The sequence below is a fragment of the Mastigoproctus giganteus genome, chromosome 7 (assembly GCF_048544385.1).
Source record: "Mastigoproctus giganteus isolate SK-2022 chromosome 7, ASM4854438v1, whole genome shotgun sequence".
Taxonomy (NCBI): Eukaryota; Metazoa; Arthropoda; class Arachnida; order Uropygi; family Thelyphonidae; genus Mastigoproctus; species Mastigoproctus giganteus.
In genome coordinates this window covers 78,125,845-78,148,104 of record NC_143581.1, presented here as the reverse complement: position 1 = coordinate 78,148,104, position 22,260 = coordinate 78,125,845, and the positions used below count along the sequence as shown (strand labels likewise).

The following is a 22,260-nucleotide window of genomic DNA, read 5'->3' as shown; positions in this document are numbered from 1 at the left end:
AATTTGATGAATTTGAGGTATTGCTCAAAACATCAAAGGCAGATATTGTTGGGATATCAGAGACGTGGTGTCACACAGATATAAGGAATGCAGAACTGGAATTTGGGGAGTACAACGTCTACAGAAAGGATAGACTGGATAGAAAGGGAGGAGGGGTTATGCTATTAGTTAAGAAATACATAAAATCCAAGGAAGTGAAGCCAGTGGACATTGCTGGACAGTGCAGTGTTGAGTCAGTTTGGTGTGACATAAGCATTGGGAGATCAAAATTGACAGTAGGAGTGTGCTATAGGCCAAATGACTCTGATGAGTACAATAAGAAACTGTACAGGGAAATAGAGTGGGCCAGTAAATCAGAGAGTCTTATAATGGGAGATTTTAATTTCCCAGATATTGACTGGAATTTGGGGGATGGTCACTCACACACTAGCAAGCTTTTGTGGATTTATTGGATGATTGTTTTCTACATCAGAATGTTCGGGAGGCAACTAGAGGGAGGAATACTCTTGATTTGATTATCAGCAGTGATTCTTCATGCATTAAGAATCTGCAGATAAATGAACCACTAGGTGGCAGTGATCTCAGTGTGCTGAAGTGGGATTTACTCAAAGAGGTAACTACCATAAGGGGTAAAGGGAAGGGTTATTGCTTTCGTAAAGGCGACTACGATGGACTGCGACAGTATTTAAATTCTATACAGTGGGACCAACTGATGATGTTACCAACAGCAAATGCAAAATGGGAAGCATTCAAAAAACTTATCTTGGAAGCTACTAGGCTTTACATACCAACTAAGAAATATTGTTCAAGGTTTAGACCTAAATAGATGTCAGATGAACTGATGAGGCATATGGCAGAGAAGAAACGTGCATGGGATACATACAAATTAACACATGACACAGAAGCCTATGATAGATACAAGTTGATCTGTAACCAAGTTACAAAGGAGGTTAGGCAGGCGAAGGCAGATTACGAGAAATCTTTGGCAAGGGATGCAAAGAAAAACAGCAAAGAGTTCTTTGCTGTTTTTCTTTGCATCCCTTGTATGCAAAGAAAAACAGCAAAGAACTCTTATGTAAACTCTAGAAGGAAGGGGATGAATCAGATTGGTCCACTTCATATCGATGGGTCAACTGTTGATGATCCTGCTCAGGTAGCTAACAAACTAAATGAATATTTTGCATCGACATTCACTCATGAGGAGTTATTTAGCGAGGGGAAAGTCAGGTGTATTCAACTCTAGCAGTAAGCTAGAGAATCTTGTAATAACTGAGAGTAAAGTGGAGGAGAAATTGTTGAAGATAAACACAAGAAAGGCACCCGGGGTGGATGGGATCTATCCAGTTATATTAAAGGAGGCAATAGAGGAAGTAAGCAAACCCTTAGCCATAATTATGACAGCTTCCTTGGACTCAGGGGAGGTACCCACAGACTGGATGTGTGCAAATGTGACCCCAATTCGCAAAGGAGGATCAAAGGCTGACACAAGTAATTATAGACCTGTGAGTTTAACTTCTGTTCCAGGAAAATTAATGGAGGCACTAGTTAAAGAAGCACTGCAGGATCATTTAGACAACACTTCAGTTATAGCTTGGACACAGCATGGTTTTGTTAAGGGGAAGTCTTGCCTGACCAATTTGATTGGATACTATGATGCAGTCACAAAGGAACTGGATGCAGGGAATAATTCTGATATTATATACTTGGATCTTAGAAAGGCTTTTGATACTGTTGCACATGGAAGACTGCTGCACAAATTGGAGAAGTGTGACATTGGAGGCAAATTGCTGCTGTGGATAAAGGGGTGGCTGAGCGGGAGAAGACAGAGTGGTAATCAATGGACACTGCTAGTCGTGGGCTAATGTTATTCGTGGAGTCCCTCAGGGCTCAGTGTTGGGTCGATTATTGTTTTCTGTATTCATAAATGATATTGATGATGGTATATCAAGCTTAATGTCGAAGTTTGCAAACGATACAAAGGTAGGCAGGGTTGTCAAGGACACTACTGACACTATGCTGCTGCAACAGGATCTGGAAAGGTTGAGCAGATGAGCTGCAAGAGTAGCTCATGGTGTATTGTCAATGATATATAGGAATTTTTTTAGCAGGGATAAGGAGGTGATTATTCCCTTGTATAAGGCAAAGGTCAGGCCACACCTAGAGTACTGTGTACAGGTCTGGAGGTCTCATTTCAAGAAGGATGTAGAGCTGCTGGAACGAGTACAGAGAAGGGCAACAAGATTAGTGAATGGAACAAAGGGGTGCTCTTACAAAGAAAGGCTTAAGTTTTGCAAATTACAGTGTCTGGAGACTAGGCACCAGCGAGGTGATCTGATAGAGGTGTATAAAGCCTTGAATGGTTTGAGCATGCTCAATGCTGATGGGATTCTTCCTCTCGCCCAGAATAATCACCTGAGAGGGCATAAATTCAAACTGAGGAAAGACAGATGTAGGATAGACGTGCGGAAATTTGCCTTTAGCCAACGGGTGGTTGGTTGGTGGAACAGACTTCCATCCCTTGTTGTGCAAGTTGAAAGCCTAAATAAGTTTAAGGCTCAGCTGGTTGATTTGATTTGATTTGATTTTGGATTTTATTGGCGCATTAGCAACTAGGGCTATAATGCGCCAAGACCAGGTATATATAAAAATTAATATATAAATATAAAAACTAATTAATTAGGCCACCATGTCCAGATCTAATAACAAATCTTTAAAAAGATAAATCAATAAAAGAAATAACAAAAACATATAAATTTTAAATAAGATTAAAAACCTTTATTGCTTTCAAAAAGCTAAAAATAGCAGACACATTGTCGTTGTCGGATAAAATCTGACTGAGTGTATACGGCTCAGTCAGATGGATAAAAGCGGTAAAACGAATATTGCTAAAATCTGGACAGTCAACTAAAATGTGTCTAATAGATAAAATTGTGCCACAGGACTCACTCATAGGAGGGTCATCAGCCCTCAGCAAATATGAATGAGTCAAATGACTATGTCCTATGCAGGTCCGGGCAAGAACAACTTCCTCCTTACGATTCCTGCGCAGACTAGACTGCCACGGTTCAATTACAGGCTTTATAAGATATAATTTATTCGCAGTCTCTTTATTCCACGAGTCCTGCCATTGGGAGTGTATGTTTTGGTGTATTATTTGCCTGTAGTCTGTATAGGGGACTGACAGGCAGCGGTTATTATTGGGAATTGCTGATTTGGATGCGGCGTCAGCCAAATCATTTCCCCTAATCCCAATGGGCTGGGAATCCAGCAGAAGCGGATATCATATTCACGTCCACGGAGGAAGTGAATCTTCTGCTGAATACTAGACAGAACTGGATGAGGATTATATCTCACAGATATTAAAGCCTGTAACATGCTGAGAGAGTCGGAATATATAATGAACCATTGGTATTGGCATTCACTAATGTGATCCAAGGCTAACTCTATAGCGTGCAGCTCTGCAGTAAATATGCTGCATTCAGAGGGAATCTGCTCCGATGTAGTGGTGTCTGTAAAGACAGCAGCAGATCCCACATATGATTCCGACTTCGAACCGTCTGTGTAGACTGCCGCGAAGTCGGATATATTTAGTTCGTGTGCTGAATGAAGCTGCAGGTAGACAGATGATGGAGTGTCCGACTTTCCCCAATTTCTAAGAGACAAGTCACATTTCGGGACATGAGCATGCCAGGGTGGAAAGGGTTGCGTTGGTGTTTGGGCAACCTTGTTTACCTTGATATTAAGTTCTTTGAGTAGCTCTTGGAGACGAATACCAAAAGGACGACTGGCAATCTTACGGGTATTATATAAATTTTCCCATCGTGGTTCAAAAACGAAGGGCCACGTAGGATGGTCTGGCAGGGATTTCAGTTTTAAAGCGTACTTTAAAGGCAACTGCTTACATCGAAGCGATAACGGTGGTTCGTTTGCTTTGACGTATAAGCTCTGGACAGGAGATGTGCGATATGCTCCAGTAGCAATATGTAGGGCCTGATGATGGACGGGGTCCAGTCATCGAAGGACACTGTCTCTGGCTGAGGAATATACTTGGGACCCATAATCTAGTTTGGATCGCACAAGTGCACGGTAAAGCCAAAGAAGGGTCCATCGGCCTTTGTGCGGAGTTGACGAATATGATCCAAAAAGGTCAGTTTTTTATCGAATATGAGTCCCAAGAATTTTGTGTTCGCTGCTACTGGAATAGCATTTTGTCCGAGCCTTAATTCAGGTTCAGGATGAAGATTACGCTTGAGACAAAAGTGTACATAAACTTCTCCGGCGAGAACCTGAAGCCATTAGCAAGTGCCCTGGAACTCAGACTATCAATGGCTATCTGCAGTTGTCTTTCAATAACCCTCATGTTGCACGACTGACAAAAAATGCTAAAGTCATCAACATAGCGGGCACTGTTTACAGTTGGAGGAAGTTGTTCTGTGATGGAATTTATTTTGATGGCAAAAAGCGTGACACTTAAAACTGATCCTTGTGGTACTCCCTCCTCTTGGCTAAAGGAGCGAGAGAGTGAGGATCCCACACGAACTTGGAACGATCGATTGGCTAAAAAGTTTTGAATAAAAAAGGGGAGATGCCCTCTAAGGCCTAGGCTATGTAAATCTTTTAAAATGCCAAATCTCCAAGTTGTGTCATACGCTTTCTGCATGTCAAAGAACACCGACACCAAGTGTTCGCGTTTTAGGAAAGCATCCCGTATGGATGCTTCCAATCTAATAAGATGGTCCAAAGTGGACTGGTTCCTTCGGAAGCCGCACTGGTTGTTGGAGAGAAGGTCATTTGATTCTAAATACCATATTAAACGAGAATTAACGATTCTCTCCAGGATTTTGCACAGACAGCTAGTCAGAGCAATAGGACGATAATTGGTGGTGACTTTTGATCCTTTCCTGGCTTAGGAAAGGCAAGAACAATTGCCTTTCGCCAGGAGTCCGGAAACTGCCCTTCAGTAAAGATTCTGTTATACAGAAGGAGCAGACAATCCATAGATTTTGGTGAAAGATGTTTAATCATTTCATGATGGATGCCATCTGGTCCAACGGCACTTGCTTTGGAAAGAGCGAGGGCTCTTTTCATTTCCTGAATAGTGAAATCCCCGTTGTAGGGATAAATGCTCTTAGATTTAAAGTTAAGTGCCTGTTTTTCGATTTTATATTTCAGGACCAGGAACTCTGGGGAATACGAAGATGTTGCAGAGATGTTAGAGAATGTTTCCCCAAGAGAATTGGCTATTGCAGCTGGATCTGCAATAGCGCATCCATTATAATCTAGGACTGAAGAAGGGTGGGATGTATATTTTCCCTTCATTTTTCGGATTTTATCCCGGACTACCTTAGAGTTGGTAGACTGGTTAATAGATGATGTAAAACGGATCCACGATTCCTTTCGACTCTGACGGCGGATGTATCGTGCTTTGGCTCGTGCACGTTTAAAGGCTATAAGGTTGGTCGTGGTAAGATAGCGGCGGAATATCCCCCACGCTTTGTTTTGAGCCTTTTTTGCTGCTGTGCATTGTGAATTCCACCAAGGTTTGGGGAATGGTGGAAACTGGGCAGATGTTTTTGGAACAGCATTTGCAGCTGCTTGGACAATATTTTCTGTGATGTACTTAACTGCATCATTGATAGGCTCTTGACTGACTGTGCTAAGATCAAAATTTGCCTGATGTTGGAAGGCAGTCCAGTCAGCCTGATCAATCTTCCACCGTGGTAACCTGAAGGGAAGACATTGTCTCCCACTGTGTAACGAGGTTATCACAGGGAAGTGATCACTTCTGTATGGATTCTCCTCCACTTCCCAAGTGAGTGAAGGGAGTAGAGAAGGGGAGCAGATAGAGAGATCAATGGCAGAAAAAGTACTGGTAGGCATGTGGAAGAAGGCATTTGTTCCAGTATTTAGAAGGGAAAGGTCATTGTCATTTAGCATATGCTCTATGACTCGTCCCCTTCCACTGATGTTAGCACTACCCCACAGGGTGTTATGTCCATTAAAATCCCCGAGAAGTAAGAAAGGGGGAGGCAACTGCGTTAGAAGATCATCAAGGTCTTCCTAGGAGATGTGAGTCCGAGGTGGCAAATAGATAGAGCAGATGGTTAATAAAAATCCCACCGTAAGGCGGATTGCAACAGCTTCTATGCTAGTTGTAATTAGCAAGGGCTGCACTGGGGTCTGGTTACCCACAAGGATAGCCACTCCCCCATGTACAGAGCCCTCCGCAATTCTATCCTTACGAAAAATTGTGGTGTTATGCATCGTGGGATCGTCATTTGCCTTTAGATATGTCTCCTGCAAGCAAAAGCAAACTGGCTCGTGCTTTTGCAGGAGGGCCTTCATGTCATCAATATTTCGCTGGAATCCACGACAATTCCATTATAGGAATTTAGCCATTATTTTGGCTTGGTGGGTCCATCAGGCGGCTTCTGAGGTGCTGAGGGCTTACTTTTATCAGTCTTGGGTTTATCTTTTTTGGGGAAGAATGGACGCTGTCCCGTGTCCATTTCTTCCTCCACAAAGAGTTCCAAGACTGAATCTTCGGGTACCTCCTTCTGCTCCACATCCATGTTTTCTTGGGTACTAGGGGAAACTTCCCCTTTCTTATTCTTTTCTTTCATAGTTACCTTTGTTACTTGTGGAGCATTAGGAGGTACTGATATAGGAGTGGCAGCTGATTGGTTTTTCTGTGCAGGTTTTTGAGAACTTAGGAGATAACGCACGATGGGAGTGAAAGACTCCTTTGGAGGAATGGTCATGTCCGTCTGAGTTCCGACGGAACATCTCCCTGCTACCTTCTGGGCGTAGGTAGGTCTGTTGATATTCAGAGGTTTCACCGATTTCCTTGCCTCCTGGTATGATATATTTAGCTCTGCCTTCAGCCGTTGAATTTCTTTTTCTTCTTTCCACCTCTGGCATGCTCGTGAGTAGGCTGGGTGTTCGCCTTCACAGTTAATACAGGTGGGTTTTGCAGCTGAACATGCTGTTGTTTCGTGGTCCTTTGCACCGCATCGAGCGCATGCAAGGACTCCACGGCAGGCCATTTGAGAATGTCCATACTTCTGGCATTTAAACACCGTAAAGGGTTAGGAACGTATGGATGCACTGAACAGTTGATGTATCCAGCTTTAATCTCATCAGGAGGTTTAGGAGAGTTAAAAGTCAGGATAACGCTCCTGGTTTTAACAATTTTTCCATCCCTTCGCGCAGTAATTCTCTTGATGGCAGTGACTCCCTGTGGTTTTAATTCGGAGCAGATTTCCTCCTCGGTTACGTCGAGAAGGTCCCACTGCGAAATGACACCTCTCGATGAATTGAGTGTTCTGTGTGGTGTCACTGTTATGGGTATTCCTCCGATTGATGTTACTCGGAGTAGATGATCAGATTGCCTGTCATTTTTAGTTTCAATTAAAGGGTCTCCAGAATGAAGCCTCTTAACCGATTTGGGTGAACCTGCTAACCCATCTAACCCTTTTTGAATAAAAAAGGGCAACATTTTACTAATCGGTGTTTCATTGGTAGAATGCATGATTAAGAACCTTGGGACAGGCCCTGATAGTAATTCGGTTCGCTGCCTCTTTTTAGCAATAATGTTATCAGTGTCTTTGTCATTGTTTTCAGATAGGGACCGGGTTGGGGCCCCTGAAGAATTATGTTTATCAGGATTCATGAAGTTTTGAAGTGGTTCAGTGCCCGGGCTCCCCACCCACCACGGAGCCCAAAGGGACACCCACTACCCGGCATGCAATAAATGCGCTCGGGAGTGGAACACCAGGGATACCCAGACACTATACCCGCACCGCCGCCAGCCTGAATCCTGTCCCTCGGACCATGAGGGTAGGGGCGTGGCATTGACACGGTTGACCCTCGCAGGCGAGTCTACTAGCCGATTGATCCTAGCCGGGCCTTCCAGGACCACCCGTCTTGTCGAAGCAGGGCCCCTCAACCACCAGGATCCCCCTTTCCGAATTTCCACGGGTCGCAGCGCACGGCAAACACGCCGGATTCCATTGATGTAAGCCTGGAACCTGGGCTGTGGGCGTTGGATACCAGTGATGCTAGTCTGGAAGTCCAGCAGCGTCACTGGGAGGTCCCCTCACCACGTACAGGTGCCCATGTCGAGGGGGGACTCAGCTGGACAGATATTTTGAACGAACAGAGGGGTGAAGTGGAAGTGTTTTTTTTTTTTTTTTTTTTTGGCTGATGCTGCATAAGCTTGCTTTCTTGCATCAAATGCCTCTACTAATGCTAATGATCATATGTTCCCATTATAAGAATCAATTTTGAATGCCTTTGTGATATCGTTCTAAAACACATTTCTGGAGGTCACGACGAAAAGATAACAAAAACAATTTGCACTTTCCTGTTTATTGGGCTTTTCTGTTAGTGCAAGCAATTATAAACGGGTAGTAAACTCGATCTTATTGCATTTGCAATAATCCCGATAACTGGAATTCTGTGGGTTTTTACATTATTATGGAGAAATGTGTTCCCCTTCACTGAAATCTTCAATCATATAAAAAACAAATTTTCAGAAACTGCTCTTCATTCCTATTTACGTATTACAATGCTGAAGGGAAAGGGACCAACAGAAAGTGAAAGTACTGGCTGTGCTAGGAAACGAAACTTCAACAGTTGCTGAATACTATTTTAAAGGCCAGTGCGAGTATAAAAGAACGTGTCATAGGATCAACACACTTAAGATGAGCAGTGATTACAAAACAGCATTCAGATGCTATATCAAAGATGGAACAGCTTTTAATAATATGGATGGAAAATGAAATTCAGAAGCGAGTGCCCCTGATTCCAATGGCCATTCAAGCAAAAGCAAGAAGTATTTATCAAGATGAACCAAATGAGGAGCCGAGCCGCTTCGTCACTAGAGAGATGGCAATGGCATTTCATGAAATCGCATCGGCAATTGCGAGGTTAGAGAAGATGGATCCTGACTGCGAACGATTCTTAAAAGTTAACAGAGGGGTGAAAAACTCCTCTTGCTGCAAAGAAATCTACAATGAAAAAACTTGCTACAAAGAAATCTACAACGAAAGGAAAAACCACTGTCTAGTCATCTATTAATATGTTCCTTCGTAAGATTGAGCGGTCGACCCCTTCTAAATCTCCATGGCCCTCAACCGCCGCAGCGGCGTATTTATCAGCTGAAGACATTGATTCTGGAAACGATGCTCGAGAGGTAAAAATTACTGACGCATACCCGTCTCCTCTCCTTTTTTGTAATTTTATAATTTGGAAATTTTTTTTAAATTGCACATTTTTGTAATTTTTCCTGCGCATGAGATAAAAAATTAAATAAATACAATAAATAATTCTATTCACTTGTTCGTCAAACATTTCTTTTTTGATTCAATCAATTCAGCGAGCACAGCTGTGAGTGCTGCACAAGCATGGGAGAAATTCCGACTTACGTAGCGTTCCGCGGAACATAACCCTTACATAAGTCGAGGAGTTCCTGTATATATATATATCTTTCACAACTACTTCTGGGCAAATACAAATCTTTATTTGAACCCCCCCCCCCATATGTAACACCAAACAGTGGTTAAACTATTTATGTCAGTACAGGACACAAGAAATCTCTCCATGGAATAGAAATAAATGTATTCTTTTTTCTCTGTATCATTAAGTAAATGAAAGCATCAGGTGCCAATAGATTCTTTTCACTCAATCTGGAACTAAGAACTATGATGAATTGTTCATTACTTTCAAGTGTAATACCAGATCAATCAGCTTAGCTTGTGTAAAAACTGTTGTGGCATCTCTGATGTACTTTAACGTCAAAAATCAAATAAGTTAAAATAAGAAAAACTGAAAATATCAAGGTTATAAAGTTTAGCTACAGTTGAAGCAACTATCATGTAGAGGACAAGACAAATAGGCAACTGTGTATTATATTGCAACTTTTTTCTTGGTGTGGTATCCTATAATACTGCATGTGCTAAAATAGCAATCAAATCTTTAAGATTTGATTCACGCCACGCTATAAGAAATGAAATGTACAGGTATTTCATTTTCCATTAACCCACTGTCTCATTCTTTCTTTCTTTCTGATTTCATGGGTGTAAAATTTCTACATGTATATCAGAAATAATCAGGATTGTTAAAACAACAACAATGTGACACTATCAGATCAAAACTGATAAATTACATCTATCACAACTACTACTACTTCTAAGTGAACTAAATCTTTTTTAACCCTGCCCCTTCCGTATGATGTGATGTGAAATTTTAAGAATTATTTTTGAAATCTATGCCTAAAAATTGATGACAAACAGCTGATATATTAGTGGAAGTAAAAATCATGTTTGCTAGTGTAATCTTTCTCCATAAAACACTCTAAAGTTTACACTGCAGTTTAGTACAGCTCTTCAGTACTGTACCAAGCTGCAATGCTATATTGATTTTCCTAAACAAAAATGGTATCCTCCACAACATACAATGGGTTTTGTCACATGATTCATTTGCAGAAGTGTGGTATTGAGTCTTGTTACAAACTGGAGGAATTTCTGAAGGCCTCTTGAATTGGGACTGTAATTAGCTAAACTCAGGTGGAGGATGTAGACTTAAAAACAATGGTGCATCATAAAAAGACAACAGCAAAAATAATCTTATGTACTCATATACTTCATTAACAGTTTGAGACAACTCAAGCACAATCCAACTCTATTGTATACTGTAATAAAGATATTTCTATTTTAAAATCTTATTGTTAAATAGTTTTAAATTTTGCTGTTAGGGTTTTATACATTTTTGGAAGTGAACATTTTATTTTTAGGCATGTGGCATCTCATTAAACCATTATATCTAAGGGAAAATCATTCCCAATTTACAACTTTCATTTAACAAACTACTTTTCAGGAATGTACGGTATTCACAAATTGAAAGGTTAATGTATGTATTTATCCAATTAATTCATTTTCTTCTGAGGAATCTGGAAATTAATCCATATCTGTTTTTGCTGCTACAGGGATGGACAAAATCATGGAAACACCTATGATAAGAGTTAGAAATACAGACTAATATGATATTGAGCCATCCTCTGCTTTTAAAACAGCTTGTATTCTATGTGAAATAGATTAATAATGTACTCTTTTAAGAGGAATATTGGACCCTTCTTCATGGAGAAACGTTTCAATCTCTTTGAGTGATGAAGGTGGAAGAAATCTATCTCTCCCTCTCCTCTCCAAATATGCCTACAGTGGCTCAATAATGTCAAAGTCTGGTGACTGTGCAAGCCATAGGAGATGCTTAGCCTCAGTTTCATGCTCCTCAAACCATAAGTAGAAATGTCTGGCTGTGCATATTGGAGCATTATCATCTTAAAACATTGAATTTTCGAGAAAAAATATTTGCACCATGGGATGAACCTGGTCACTCAGAATATCAAGATAATCAGTGGTGGTAACATGCCCATTCAGGGTGAATAAGACAAATAATACCAAGATAATGTTGCCAAAACCACTGTTGATCCTCTTCCATGGTTGACAATTGGCACAAGCCAGTCAAGATGACATGCTTCCTTTGGCAAATTCCAAAGGAAGCATGTCATCTTCCTTTCTACACAAACTATGTTAGATATTAACCTGCAGCATAATTAGAATCTAGGTAAATAACTAGAGTTAACATTTCATTTTCTGCTTTAAAAATTCTGAGGAAATATTCGGCGTGTTTGAGACAGATGAACTATGTCAAAGCACTTCACAGAAAGCCCCACAATGTTCAAGCCAGTTGGACTGTGTCCCATTGGCTATTTCTTCAGAATTACACTCTAGCCCTTCATCTCCACATTCTTTCCTTCCTTCCTTTCTTTCTGGATTGTAAAGTCAGTTCAGTTTTGTTTGAGAGCGAAGTGGGAGCTTTTGTTTGCATTTTGTGTGTAATATTTGTTACACATTGTGTAGTGGCATAACTAGGGTTGTGGCACCCAGGGCAAATAAAAAAATGGCACCCCTTGAAAAATACATGCATGAGATGCATATAAATTTACAGGTGACACAGAAGCTTGTGCAGACAGGCAGCCAGAGCAGATCATGTGTTCTTGTCAATGATATACAGGAATTTTGCTAGCAGAGATAAGGAAGTGATTATCCTCCTGGATAAGGCAATGGTCAGACCACACCTTGAGTACTGCAAACAGGTCTGGAGGTCTCATTTTAAGAAGGAAGTAGAGCTGCTGCAATGAGTACAGAAAATGGCAATGAGATTGGTGAGAGGAACAACAAATTGCTCTTACCAAAAATAGCTTAAATTCTTAAAATTGCAGCACCTAGAGACTAGACACTTGCGAGGTGATCTGATTGAGGTGTAAAGGCATTGAATGGTTTGAGTAAGCTCAATACTAATGGGATTCTTCCTCTTGCTCAGATTACAAACCTGAGGGGGCATAAATTCAAATTGAGGAAAGAGAGCTGTAAAATAGATGAGCAGAAATTTGCCTTTAGCAAGCAGATGGTTGGTTGCTGTAAGAAACTTCCATCCGTTGTTGTGTAAGTTAATAGCTTAAATAAATTCAAGGAAGAATTGGAAATCTTATGGAGTGAATGGAATGGGTGAAATGGGAAGGGGTTTTTTTGGCTGATGCTGTATAAGCTTCCTTCCTTGAATCATATGCCTCTACTAATGCTAATCACACACCTATTCTCATTTTTGCTTTCCCAGTGCTTATATCTCTGTAAACTGACTCAACGTTGTACTGTCTGCCCATGATCAACTGAATGCACTGCCTCAGATTTTATGTGTTTCTTAACTAACAGCATAACTGCTTCTCTCTTCCTATTCCGTCTATCCTTTCTGTGCACATTGCACTCCCCAAATTCCAATTCTGCATCCCTTATATATGTGTGATGTCAAATCTCTGATATCCCAACAATATCTGCCTTTGATGTATTTACCAGCACTTCATATTCATCAAATTTATTTACTATACTACCTTCATTGGTGAACATACAAGTGTATATGCACCTGTTCTTACTCTTAGTTACCCTAACTCAGTCCATGTATTTACTTGTTCCACGATGACTCCCAGCAGTTCTTGAAATGCCCAGCCAGCACTTTACTTTCCAGGCTGCTGCTCATTTCAATAGAAGCAGTGCAAGAATCTCTTCCACCTCTGCCTACTGGCAATCTATTAGTCTGTGAATCCCCCCCCAAGCTAGCAGTTTTCAGACATACCTAACATTGTCTCGATAGCATTAGAAAATATTCTTGCATCCTTTTTGTTTAAGTGTATCCCATCTTTGTAGAAGCAGACTCTTCTGTTATCAAGCACAGACCACGCTGAGGAAAATTCTATTCTATGAGCCTTACACCTTCTCTACAGAGCCAAATTGATTGTCAACTCTCTCTCATCATATACTTCCTTCTATCCTGTCAGGGCAGAATTGCACACTTTCAAATTCAACCTAACCAGCAATTTTTTTAACATTGACCTGAACTTGTTAAGTAAATCTTCAGATCTACTCTTAATGCCATTAGTGCCAACGTGTGCAACAATATCATCTTTTGTACACTTAAAAGATGATATCTGCTCTATAACCAACATCATTAACTTTTGCTCCTGGTGGACATACCCTGGTCCTATTCCACTTATCCTTTTTGCACAATATATTTCCCGTTTCCCTGATAATAGAATCACTGACAATAACTGGCTCCTGTGGGACTTGCAATTCTGCCTTGAAGGTTGCTGCTGTGTTGCCTGATGCACAAGAGTGAGCTCTGGCATTGAGTTGGGAAGCTGAGAGCTTGATGGGACCCCATTTGAATTCCTTTGAGAGCATCTTCCCTTTGCTTCAGACTCTATTATAACCATTATAATGAAAAATAAAGGAGGAGGCTACAAAGCGGCTACATATATACATATGCCAGCTACCAAATTATTACAATTGGTTAGAATGACTTGGTTGTTGAGCCCTAGTACATTTCCATTCATATCAAGGTCTGTCCTGGTTATTATCAGCATCATGATAGTGAATTTTTTTTTAACCTTCTCCATCATGTGAGTTATGTATGTGCTACTTGAAAAAGAGCTCATGATCAAGGGGTAAAACTGTTATACATGGTTATTTAACTGTTGTACCATGTGTAATGAATTGGCTTTTATATTTTATCATAGGCAGTTAGGTTATAATCAGATTTATTTGAATATTCTAAGATGGATTGCTGGTGGCTACAGGGCAGAAGACAGAGAGTTGTAATTAATGGATATTCTTCAGATCAGTGTATGTCAGGAGAGGGGTCCCTCAAGGGTTCGTTCTTGGACCACCGTTGTTTCTTATTTTCATAAATGAAATCGATGAAGGGATAGAAAGCATGATAGAAAATTAAGACTGGCTCATTGATGATCTTAATGAGCCAATCTCAATGATCAGTGCCAAGCAGCACCCCTTCTGGATGACTTGAACAGACTTGAAAGACAGTCAGAGAAGGAGCAGCTATGTTTTAATGCTGTTAAATGCAAGGTCTTACTTACACTTGGGGAATAGCAACTGACAAATAAATTATACACTTTGTGGGGTTGAATTAAAAACAGTGGAGGAGGAAAGGAATCTGGGAGATATTACAATGGGCAGATATTAAGTTTTCTGAACAGTGCAAACAGGCAGCCAGGAAAGCACATGATGTCCTATCAATGATTTATCGAATGCTATCCTGTGGTTATAATGGGGTTATAATCCCACTGTATAAGACAATTTCAAGACTACATTTGGAATACTGTTTTTACATTTTTTGAAAATTGGTAAGCAGGACAACTTGAAATAAAATGTGTGGTATAGCATTTTTTCCTTCAAAAAGTAAAAGAAAAATATAAAATTACAATTAATATACATTTTTTTATCAATCAATCAATCATTTCTTCATTACTCAATGACGAAAAAATGCCTTTGAACTTTCTCATTTTTCTCTTGCTATTAGATTCCAATAAAAATGAATTAAAAATACATAAAATCAATAAATTAACAGTTTTTTCCTCTCTTATCGGGACAAATTATGGTATTATCGGAAGGTGCATCCGTAGCCAGGTGGACAGGAGCAGCAGTGCGTAGCACAAGCTTCTTGATTAGACCGGGGTTCGAGCCCATGCCCACCAAATACGGAGGATGCTGAAAGGTCAGGGAATGACCACCACATATCCCTGGAGCAATATGGCCTTAGTTGCTAATGCTCCTAAAAGCCAAATAACAAACAAACAACAATTATGGTATTATCGGAAAGCGGGACTTGAAGTTTTAATCAAGACAATCCCAGCCATATCAGGACGGTTGGCCACCCTGTATAGAGACTACCTGAAAAAAGACATCGAGCTTCTTGAAAAGTCCAAAGACGAGTACCTCGGATGGTAAGATTGGCAGAAAGATGACTGTAGGAGGAAGGACTCTGATTATGTGGGCTACAGAGCTTGGCAACCAGGCATCCCTCAGAGGTGACCTGATTGAGGTTTATAAGGGTCTGAGAGGAATTAATAAAATGAACATGAAACTCACTGTTCTAAGCAATTCCAGAACTAGGGGCCATAAAATCAAATTACAGGACTTGAGGTTTAGATTAGATTGTAGGAAGTTTTCTTTTAGCCAGCGAGTCGTTGATAACTGGGACGAGTTGCCCTCGCAGGTAGTCAAGGCTCACAATTTGAATAAATTCAAAGGTGAACTGAATAGTTACCTGTATGAGGAGGGAAACATATAATTTGTATTTTCTTATCTACTTGGTGTTTCCCTGCCCCCATGCAGCAATAGCCTGGGGCTTCCTTGCACTATACGGCGAATACTATTAAAAAAATTTCACATTTAAGAATTTCGGATGCCATGCTAAAAGTAAATTGCAATCTAATGTTTATTTATCATATAGTTATTTTTTGTCTTGCTTGCTGATACACTGAGTTTATGATGGTCACTCCAATTTGATAAATTATCTAGGACTGACACAGATTTTTCTAATTTGGCCTGTAAAATTTTGCTCTAATTGCAACATTTTAAATCACTTGTCATCATAATCATACTGGTATTCTCTGTTTCCATGTTTAGGAAGGCTTGTCTTGGCTGCTGAATGGAGCAGATGATTTCTTTATCTCTTAAAGAGGGGGAGAGAGGTATTATTTGGTAAATTTTGGATAAAGGTTTATATTATAAATTATAGTTTAGAATATTTTAAAGTACATTGCTGTATTATAATTAGTGCCACGAAAGGTGTAAGTACAGTTGCAGTTTTGGTTTCAAAATTAGGTGTCTCATAAGAGCAGTGCTTTTTTTTTTTTTTTTTTGGGACAGTATGCAGTGGTACAGGGTACTGACACCTTTATTAACAGTGACGTGTGACATTTAGATGCAATGCACTTCGAAATTTATAATATTCCGTAAATTTTTTCACATGTTTACCTACTATTCAAATAAGCTTAAAATGATTTAACTAAATTTGCATTTTTTACTGTCTATTGTTAAGATATTTTCTATATAAAACTGCATAACCATTTTTATAATTCTAAATTACTCAGTCAGACCTCTGTTTAATTATTTTGAATTCCCCTTGTAAGTTACATTTAAAATAGTTTCTGTTGAGCAAAGAAAATTTTCATATAGTGAATGGATTAGGGAAGAATTAACTCGGTACGCCCTGTTCACATTTCTGGCCTTCAAGCAATTTAGGTAATTAGTGCTGCTGCACAAATTAAGAGAGATAAAGGGATTAGTATTGTATAACTTAGTGGTACCTGGTAAAACCTATCCAACCACCTGTCCCACATATGGAGGAGTCATGCTAGTCAAGAGTAAGCAGATCAAGGTGTATTCCCAATGGGCTCTGGCCCACCTTCAACTGCAATGGTGTCCATCCTTTTCCCGTACAGGGGCCATATTCAAAAAAATTCAAAGTTAGATTTCTTTAGTGTGTTACAAAATTGAAAATATTCAAAAATTTTATGAAGTACAGTACACAATTACATTTACTGAACAAAACATTTAATTAGAAAATGTTTTTGATAATTAGCAAAATTTAAAATGCTGTTTTAGTTCACTTTCCTCGCAGGCCGTAGGTTGGACACTGCTATGAATCAACTGTAAGTGCTCCGTTTGAGAATTAGAAAAGTGATTTTCTTTTACCCTGACAAATAATCATCTGTTGTTTTGTGGAAGTGCATTATCTGCATTTCCCCCATCTCTGTTTACATGGTCACAGTACCTGAAAAATGAATGACACCGATATTTTGTATAGTTTCAAAAAAAAAAAAAAAAGAAGAAAAGAAAAGAAAAAAAATTGATATTTAAAAACTGGTGACAATACAGATGATGAAAGAAGGAAAATGAGGTCAACAAAAGATATTAATCCTTCTAAACATGAATTGTTGACATTTGGTGAAAATGAAGTTAGAAAATTGTCAGAATTAGATGCAATTTGTGGATTTCAGGGATACCTAATTGATAAGAATGTTTCCGAAGAATTGAAGCATTTGATGAACACTCTGAGTACGATACCAATTTCACCAAGTGAATGTGAACAAGGATTTTCACAAATGAATCTGATCGCCAGCCCAACCAATGCTTTGTTGATGACAAAAACAGTTTATTCACTGTTGTTTCTTAAAACTGTAGGCCCTCTGCTGACTCGCTGCGATCCAGCAAAATATGTTGATTTGTGGCTGCTTCGTAAACATCATTCAGCAACTGACACACAAAGAGAAGGAAAAGAAGTCAGCATTATGAAATTATTTTTACTTATTTTACTCACATTTTACTTATTTTTTTATATACTTGAATAATAAATTTATGCTTAATAAACTGTGTTAATATACTTAATTTATTGTTCTTATTCTAAAAACGTTACTACTAAAGTACTTTTCATATCCTTTTAATTTTCAATTTTTCCTGATAGCAAAGAATGAGTACCGGCACCAATTTTTTACAAAAAAAAGCACTGAGTAAGAGTATTTACTTCGACAGAACTAGTTTCTTTTTTTGTTGTTGAATTGAAAGACTGATGGAACAAGGACAACTGTGGCCATACTGTGCCTGTGTGTATCCTATACAGTACATGAGTTACTTATAATAGCTGGTAATAGTTGCACACGACTAAATTATATATATGTAATTCATTTTAGTTTCATTTTAGATATGTGAATATTTGTGATAAATTGGCATCATTTCCAATATATGTTTTAATGCTCAAGGATCCATAAGTTATGACAGGGATGACACAAATTGATATACTCCAGCAATGAGAACCGTTTCTGGCCTACATGACAAAAATAAGTGGTGACAAAAAAAAAAAATTTTTTTTTTTTTTTTTACATGCTGTAGAAAACAACTAACTAAAATTAATGAATAGTCTTTAACTGCTATTACAAAAAAAGCAACAATAATTTCTAATGAGAACTTTGTGCACACAGTGGCTGATGAAGCACAAAACAAATCTGGCTTCATATAAAACATTCTCTTTTTAAGTATACACTATTTAGACTAAGGCGCATTTAGGGCTAGAGCCTCAAGCTGCGAACAAACTTGGACTATGTATATATAAAGTGCTTTAGCATCATAATACACAGCCATTTCTGAATAAACAGAAAATTTTTAAGGCGGCATCGTTTTAGGTTAAAACGATGCCGCCTTAAAAATTTTCTGTTTATTCAGAAATGGCTGTGTATTATGATGCTAAAGCACTTTATATATATACATAGTCCAAATTTGTTCGCAGCTTGAGGCTCTAGCCCTATATGCGCCTTAGTCTAAATACATCATACACATCAGGCATCTCTCATATTGTGGAGTTATACTTCATAACTGTTTTTGCCATCATTGCATCACTTGGGTATCTACCCACTCACCGAAGAAGCACCAAATAGCCCTGAAACGGTGCCGTCTGGGTGGTGGTACCTATCTGAGAATAAGTAACATTAGTCTTCTCCTTAGGTGAAGCGTTACTTATTCAAAGTAGTGCAATATCATGGCAACTCGTTGTGAAGCTATTCACAATATGAGATATAACCTAAAATGATGCCGCCTTAAAAATTTTCTGTTTATTCAGAAATGGCTGTGTATTATGATGATAAAGCACTTTATATATACATAGTATACACTATTTATGAGTGGTCGCATGCCAAAATATTTTTGTGACACTTGTGGCCCACATTATAGACAAACTATGTGAATTCTGTGTTAATTAAACTAAATTTGAGCTTATTAAATTAGGCAAACATCATTCAATCTCTTCTCCTGAAACAAACAAATTCATAGAACACATGAAAAAACAGAGCCAAATCACCAGAGGCTCATATCTGGTGAGTATTTGCTTGGCACACCCAGGGTCCTGAGCTGGATATCATCATCATCATTCTTCTCTTTCTTGATGATTCCCTTCTACTTCTCTCTCTCTTGAGGTAATTCAGAATTTTTTTTTTTTTTTTTTTTTGTCTAGTGCAGAATAAGCCTCAGGCTTCCTTGCAACCTATGGTTAATAATAATAATAATAATTTGCAAGGAACAGTCATAATGAAATATCAGAACCTGATATTTCATTATAACTGTCACCTTCCTTTAAGAATAGGTGGCCATCATTTTAAAACTAATACCTTTCTTCAATGTATTTAAAATTAAAGGAATAGCTCTTATACATGATGTATAAGTCATTTATAACAGTTCTTTCTTTTGTAAAAGATTATAGAATGCTGATTGCAAATTATATGCTGTTTTATATGAAAATCCCATTTCAAAGTTTTATTCCTAACTCTTCAGCTTTAACATCCATAGACAGTTTACAGTTCCAAAAAAACTGCTAGGTAGCCAAGCAGCTGCAAAGGTTAGCTGAATTAAAGGTTAGCTCTGGTATAGTAAGAAAAAGAAAATGGATAAAAAAGAACAGGATAAGCTTGGCAGCAGGGGTCAAGTTAGGGAAAGCCTGGCAGCAAGTCCAGATAAGTCACTGGAGGCTTAAACAACAAAAGAGAATGTGATACAGAAATTGTCTTGCAGCAAATAAGGGAATTAAAAATGCTTCCATATAAAGTACACCATGCAGCAATTCTGACACCAGACTATGGAAAATGAAGCCATTAATAATGCACCCGGGGGCTGATAGAATCTATGCAATTTTATTAAAAGCAGCAACATAAGTAAACTTCTAGCCATAATCATGAAAGTACCCCTGGATTCAAGGGAAGTAACTACAGATTGGAGATGTGCAAGGGTTTTTACTATTCATGAATGAGGATTAAAAGGTGAAGTGAATAATTACAGATCTGTAAACTTCACTTCTATTCTAGGGAAAATTATGAAATCAATGGTTAAAGATGTAAAGGAAGATCATCTTGTCAAGTATGCAACTATATAGCACTCAAGTCCTATGTGGTTGATTAATATAACTCCAACAATGTGTTAATTATAGCATTCAGTGTGTGTGTGTGTGTGAAGTTTCTGGATTAGGAATTCTATATATTCCTGAAAATTTCTTCCTACATTATAGTTTCTTTTTAATTTGTATCAATTCCTTAAGGGAATATAAAAGAAAATATTTTCACATAGCCTTTATAATATTTTATTTGCGATCATAATTTGCTTAAGAAAAAAATTGCACCATTAAAAAATAAGAGAAATGTTTAACAAAAATTATTCAAATACTAGAACTAGTTATTACATACCTGTGGGAGGAGCAGATGAATCATGCACACTGTGTAAACGGCTATTGCTTGCTGTTGTAGGAGGAAGGGCAGCACGAGTAACGGCAGTTGAATGCTGATGTCGGTCTCTCCGTTCTCGTTCATCCTGCTGGTCTTGTTGGTTTCGGTTTCCTCCCTAAAATGTCAGGGTGTAACTCAATATAAAATCTATATATATATATAAACACAATTACTGTACTTAGATATTGTTCATGTTATTTGTAATGATTGAAGAAAAATAAATATTTTTCTAAATGGTATGTAGCTCCACAGAATTTCATTGAAGGAGTCAGTAATAGAATATATTTGAAATTCATGGGTGGAGGATCTATTTTATCAGTACAGTAAATCCCCGCTATTCGCGGGGGTTACATTCCTGAGAAACGCCGCGAATACTGAGTTATGGCTCCCATAGTAATAAAGGGGTTCCGTTCCAAAGTATGAAATATATAAGAAAAACTAGTCTAAAATTTTGTCTATGTATGTATTATATGTACATTCATAATATGACTGTACATAGACAGTACATAGTGAAATGCAAGCATATGGCATCAAAATGAAAATAAGAAACAATTTAATATTAAATGTAATATTTATGAAAAATTCCAAACAAATCTTTTAAACTAGCGCCTTTGCTAGCTAAAAAAACTTATCCCGCCAGTGCTATCACTAGTTTCGCTAAAGTGTTGATAAAGGAGTTTTGCCTTTTCACGAATGATGAGTGAACTTAAGGGAATTTTATTTTGAGTTCGGTCTTCTATCCACAGATTTAAAGCCTTTTCCATTTTTTCTAATTTAACATTACGAGTTATAGAGCAAATTTTTGAAACAATTAGTGCGTTTTTATGGATACTACAGCGGTTTTTTCTTCCGATTTCTTGATTGATCATACCGTTGACTCATTGATTTTATGTTTTACCACTGAGGAGACACTTTTACCATTAGAAATTTTATCCAATAACTCAATTTTATTCGCTAATATCATCACCTTCTTTGATATTTTCACATTTCCCTTGTTATTCGTAGCCATATTTTTGTACGGGTTAGAAAGGACTTGTCCACAATAAAGTCACTTTCTTCAGTTAACACACTCGAAAAAGTGTTTTACACTGTAAAATGGTAGATTTATCATTTTTGTAAGTAAATCAATTTATAAATTGATAAATTTATTCAATTTATAAGCATATAAATTAAAAGCAAACGACGAAACCTTCAATGACAAGCACATAACACATACTGAACAAGGATTAGCGAGAAACATCCTCACTCGCGATTTTGTCACCCCCCTCTCCCCCACCCACTGAGCACTGTTTTGACCGGGAAAGATAATTTTAGCCACACCCATGTACTTTTATGGTGGAAAATGTTCACGGCGCTTTAAAATTCAAATTTTTTTAGGTTTCATTTTATATTAAATCAGCGACCGCGAATAGCGGGGGTTTACTGTATTTATAGTAAATATACATATGAAGAAGGAAAATTAAGAAGTAAGGGGGAAAAAAACACTTAAAATAGCTCTTTAAGAAAATTTTTATTTAAGAAAATGTTAATATATAATTTCATATAGTGGTTAATACAATTAGAAATCTATAATACTCCATTTT

The 22,260-nt window shown here is 38.3% G+C and overlaps 1 protein-coding gene across 5 annotated transcripts in view; it reads right to left on the bottom strand.

The window, feature by feature from the left end:
• The window catches only part of LOC150083012 (casein kinase I-like), a 415,276-nt gene that overhangs the window by 178,111 nt on the left and 214,905 nt on the right, over positions 1–22,260 (bottom strand). For all 5 annotated transcript variants that reach the window (XM_090376979.1, XM_090376980.1, XM_090376977.1 and 2 more), the window contains one exon: positions 20,639–20,792. In XM_090376979.1, coding sequence (XP_090233105.1) covers positions 20,639–20,792 — 154 coding nt within the window. The remainder of the gene's footprint in view (positions 1–20,638; positions 20,793–22,260) is intronic.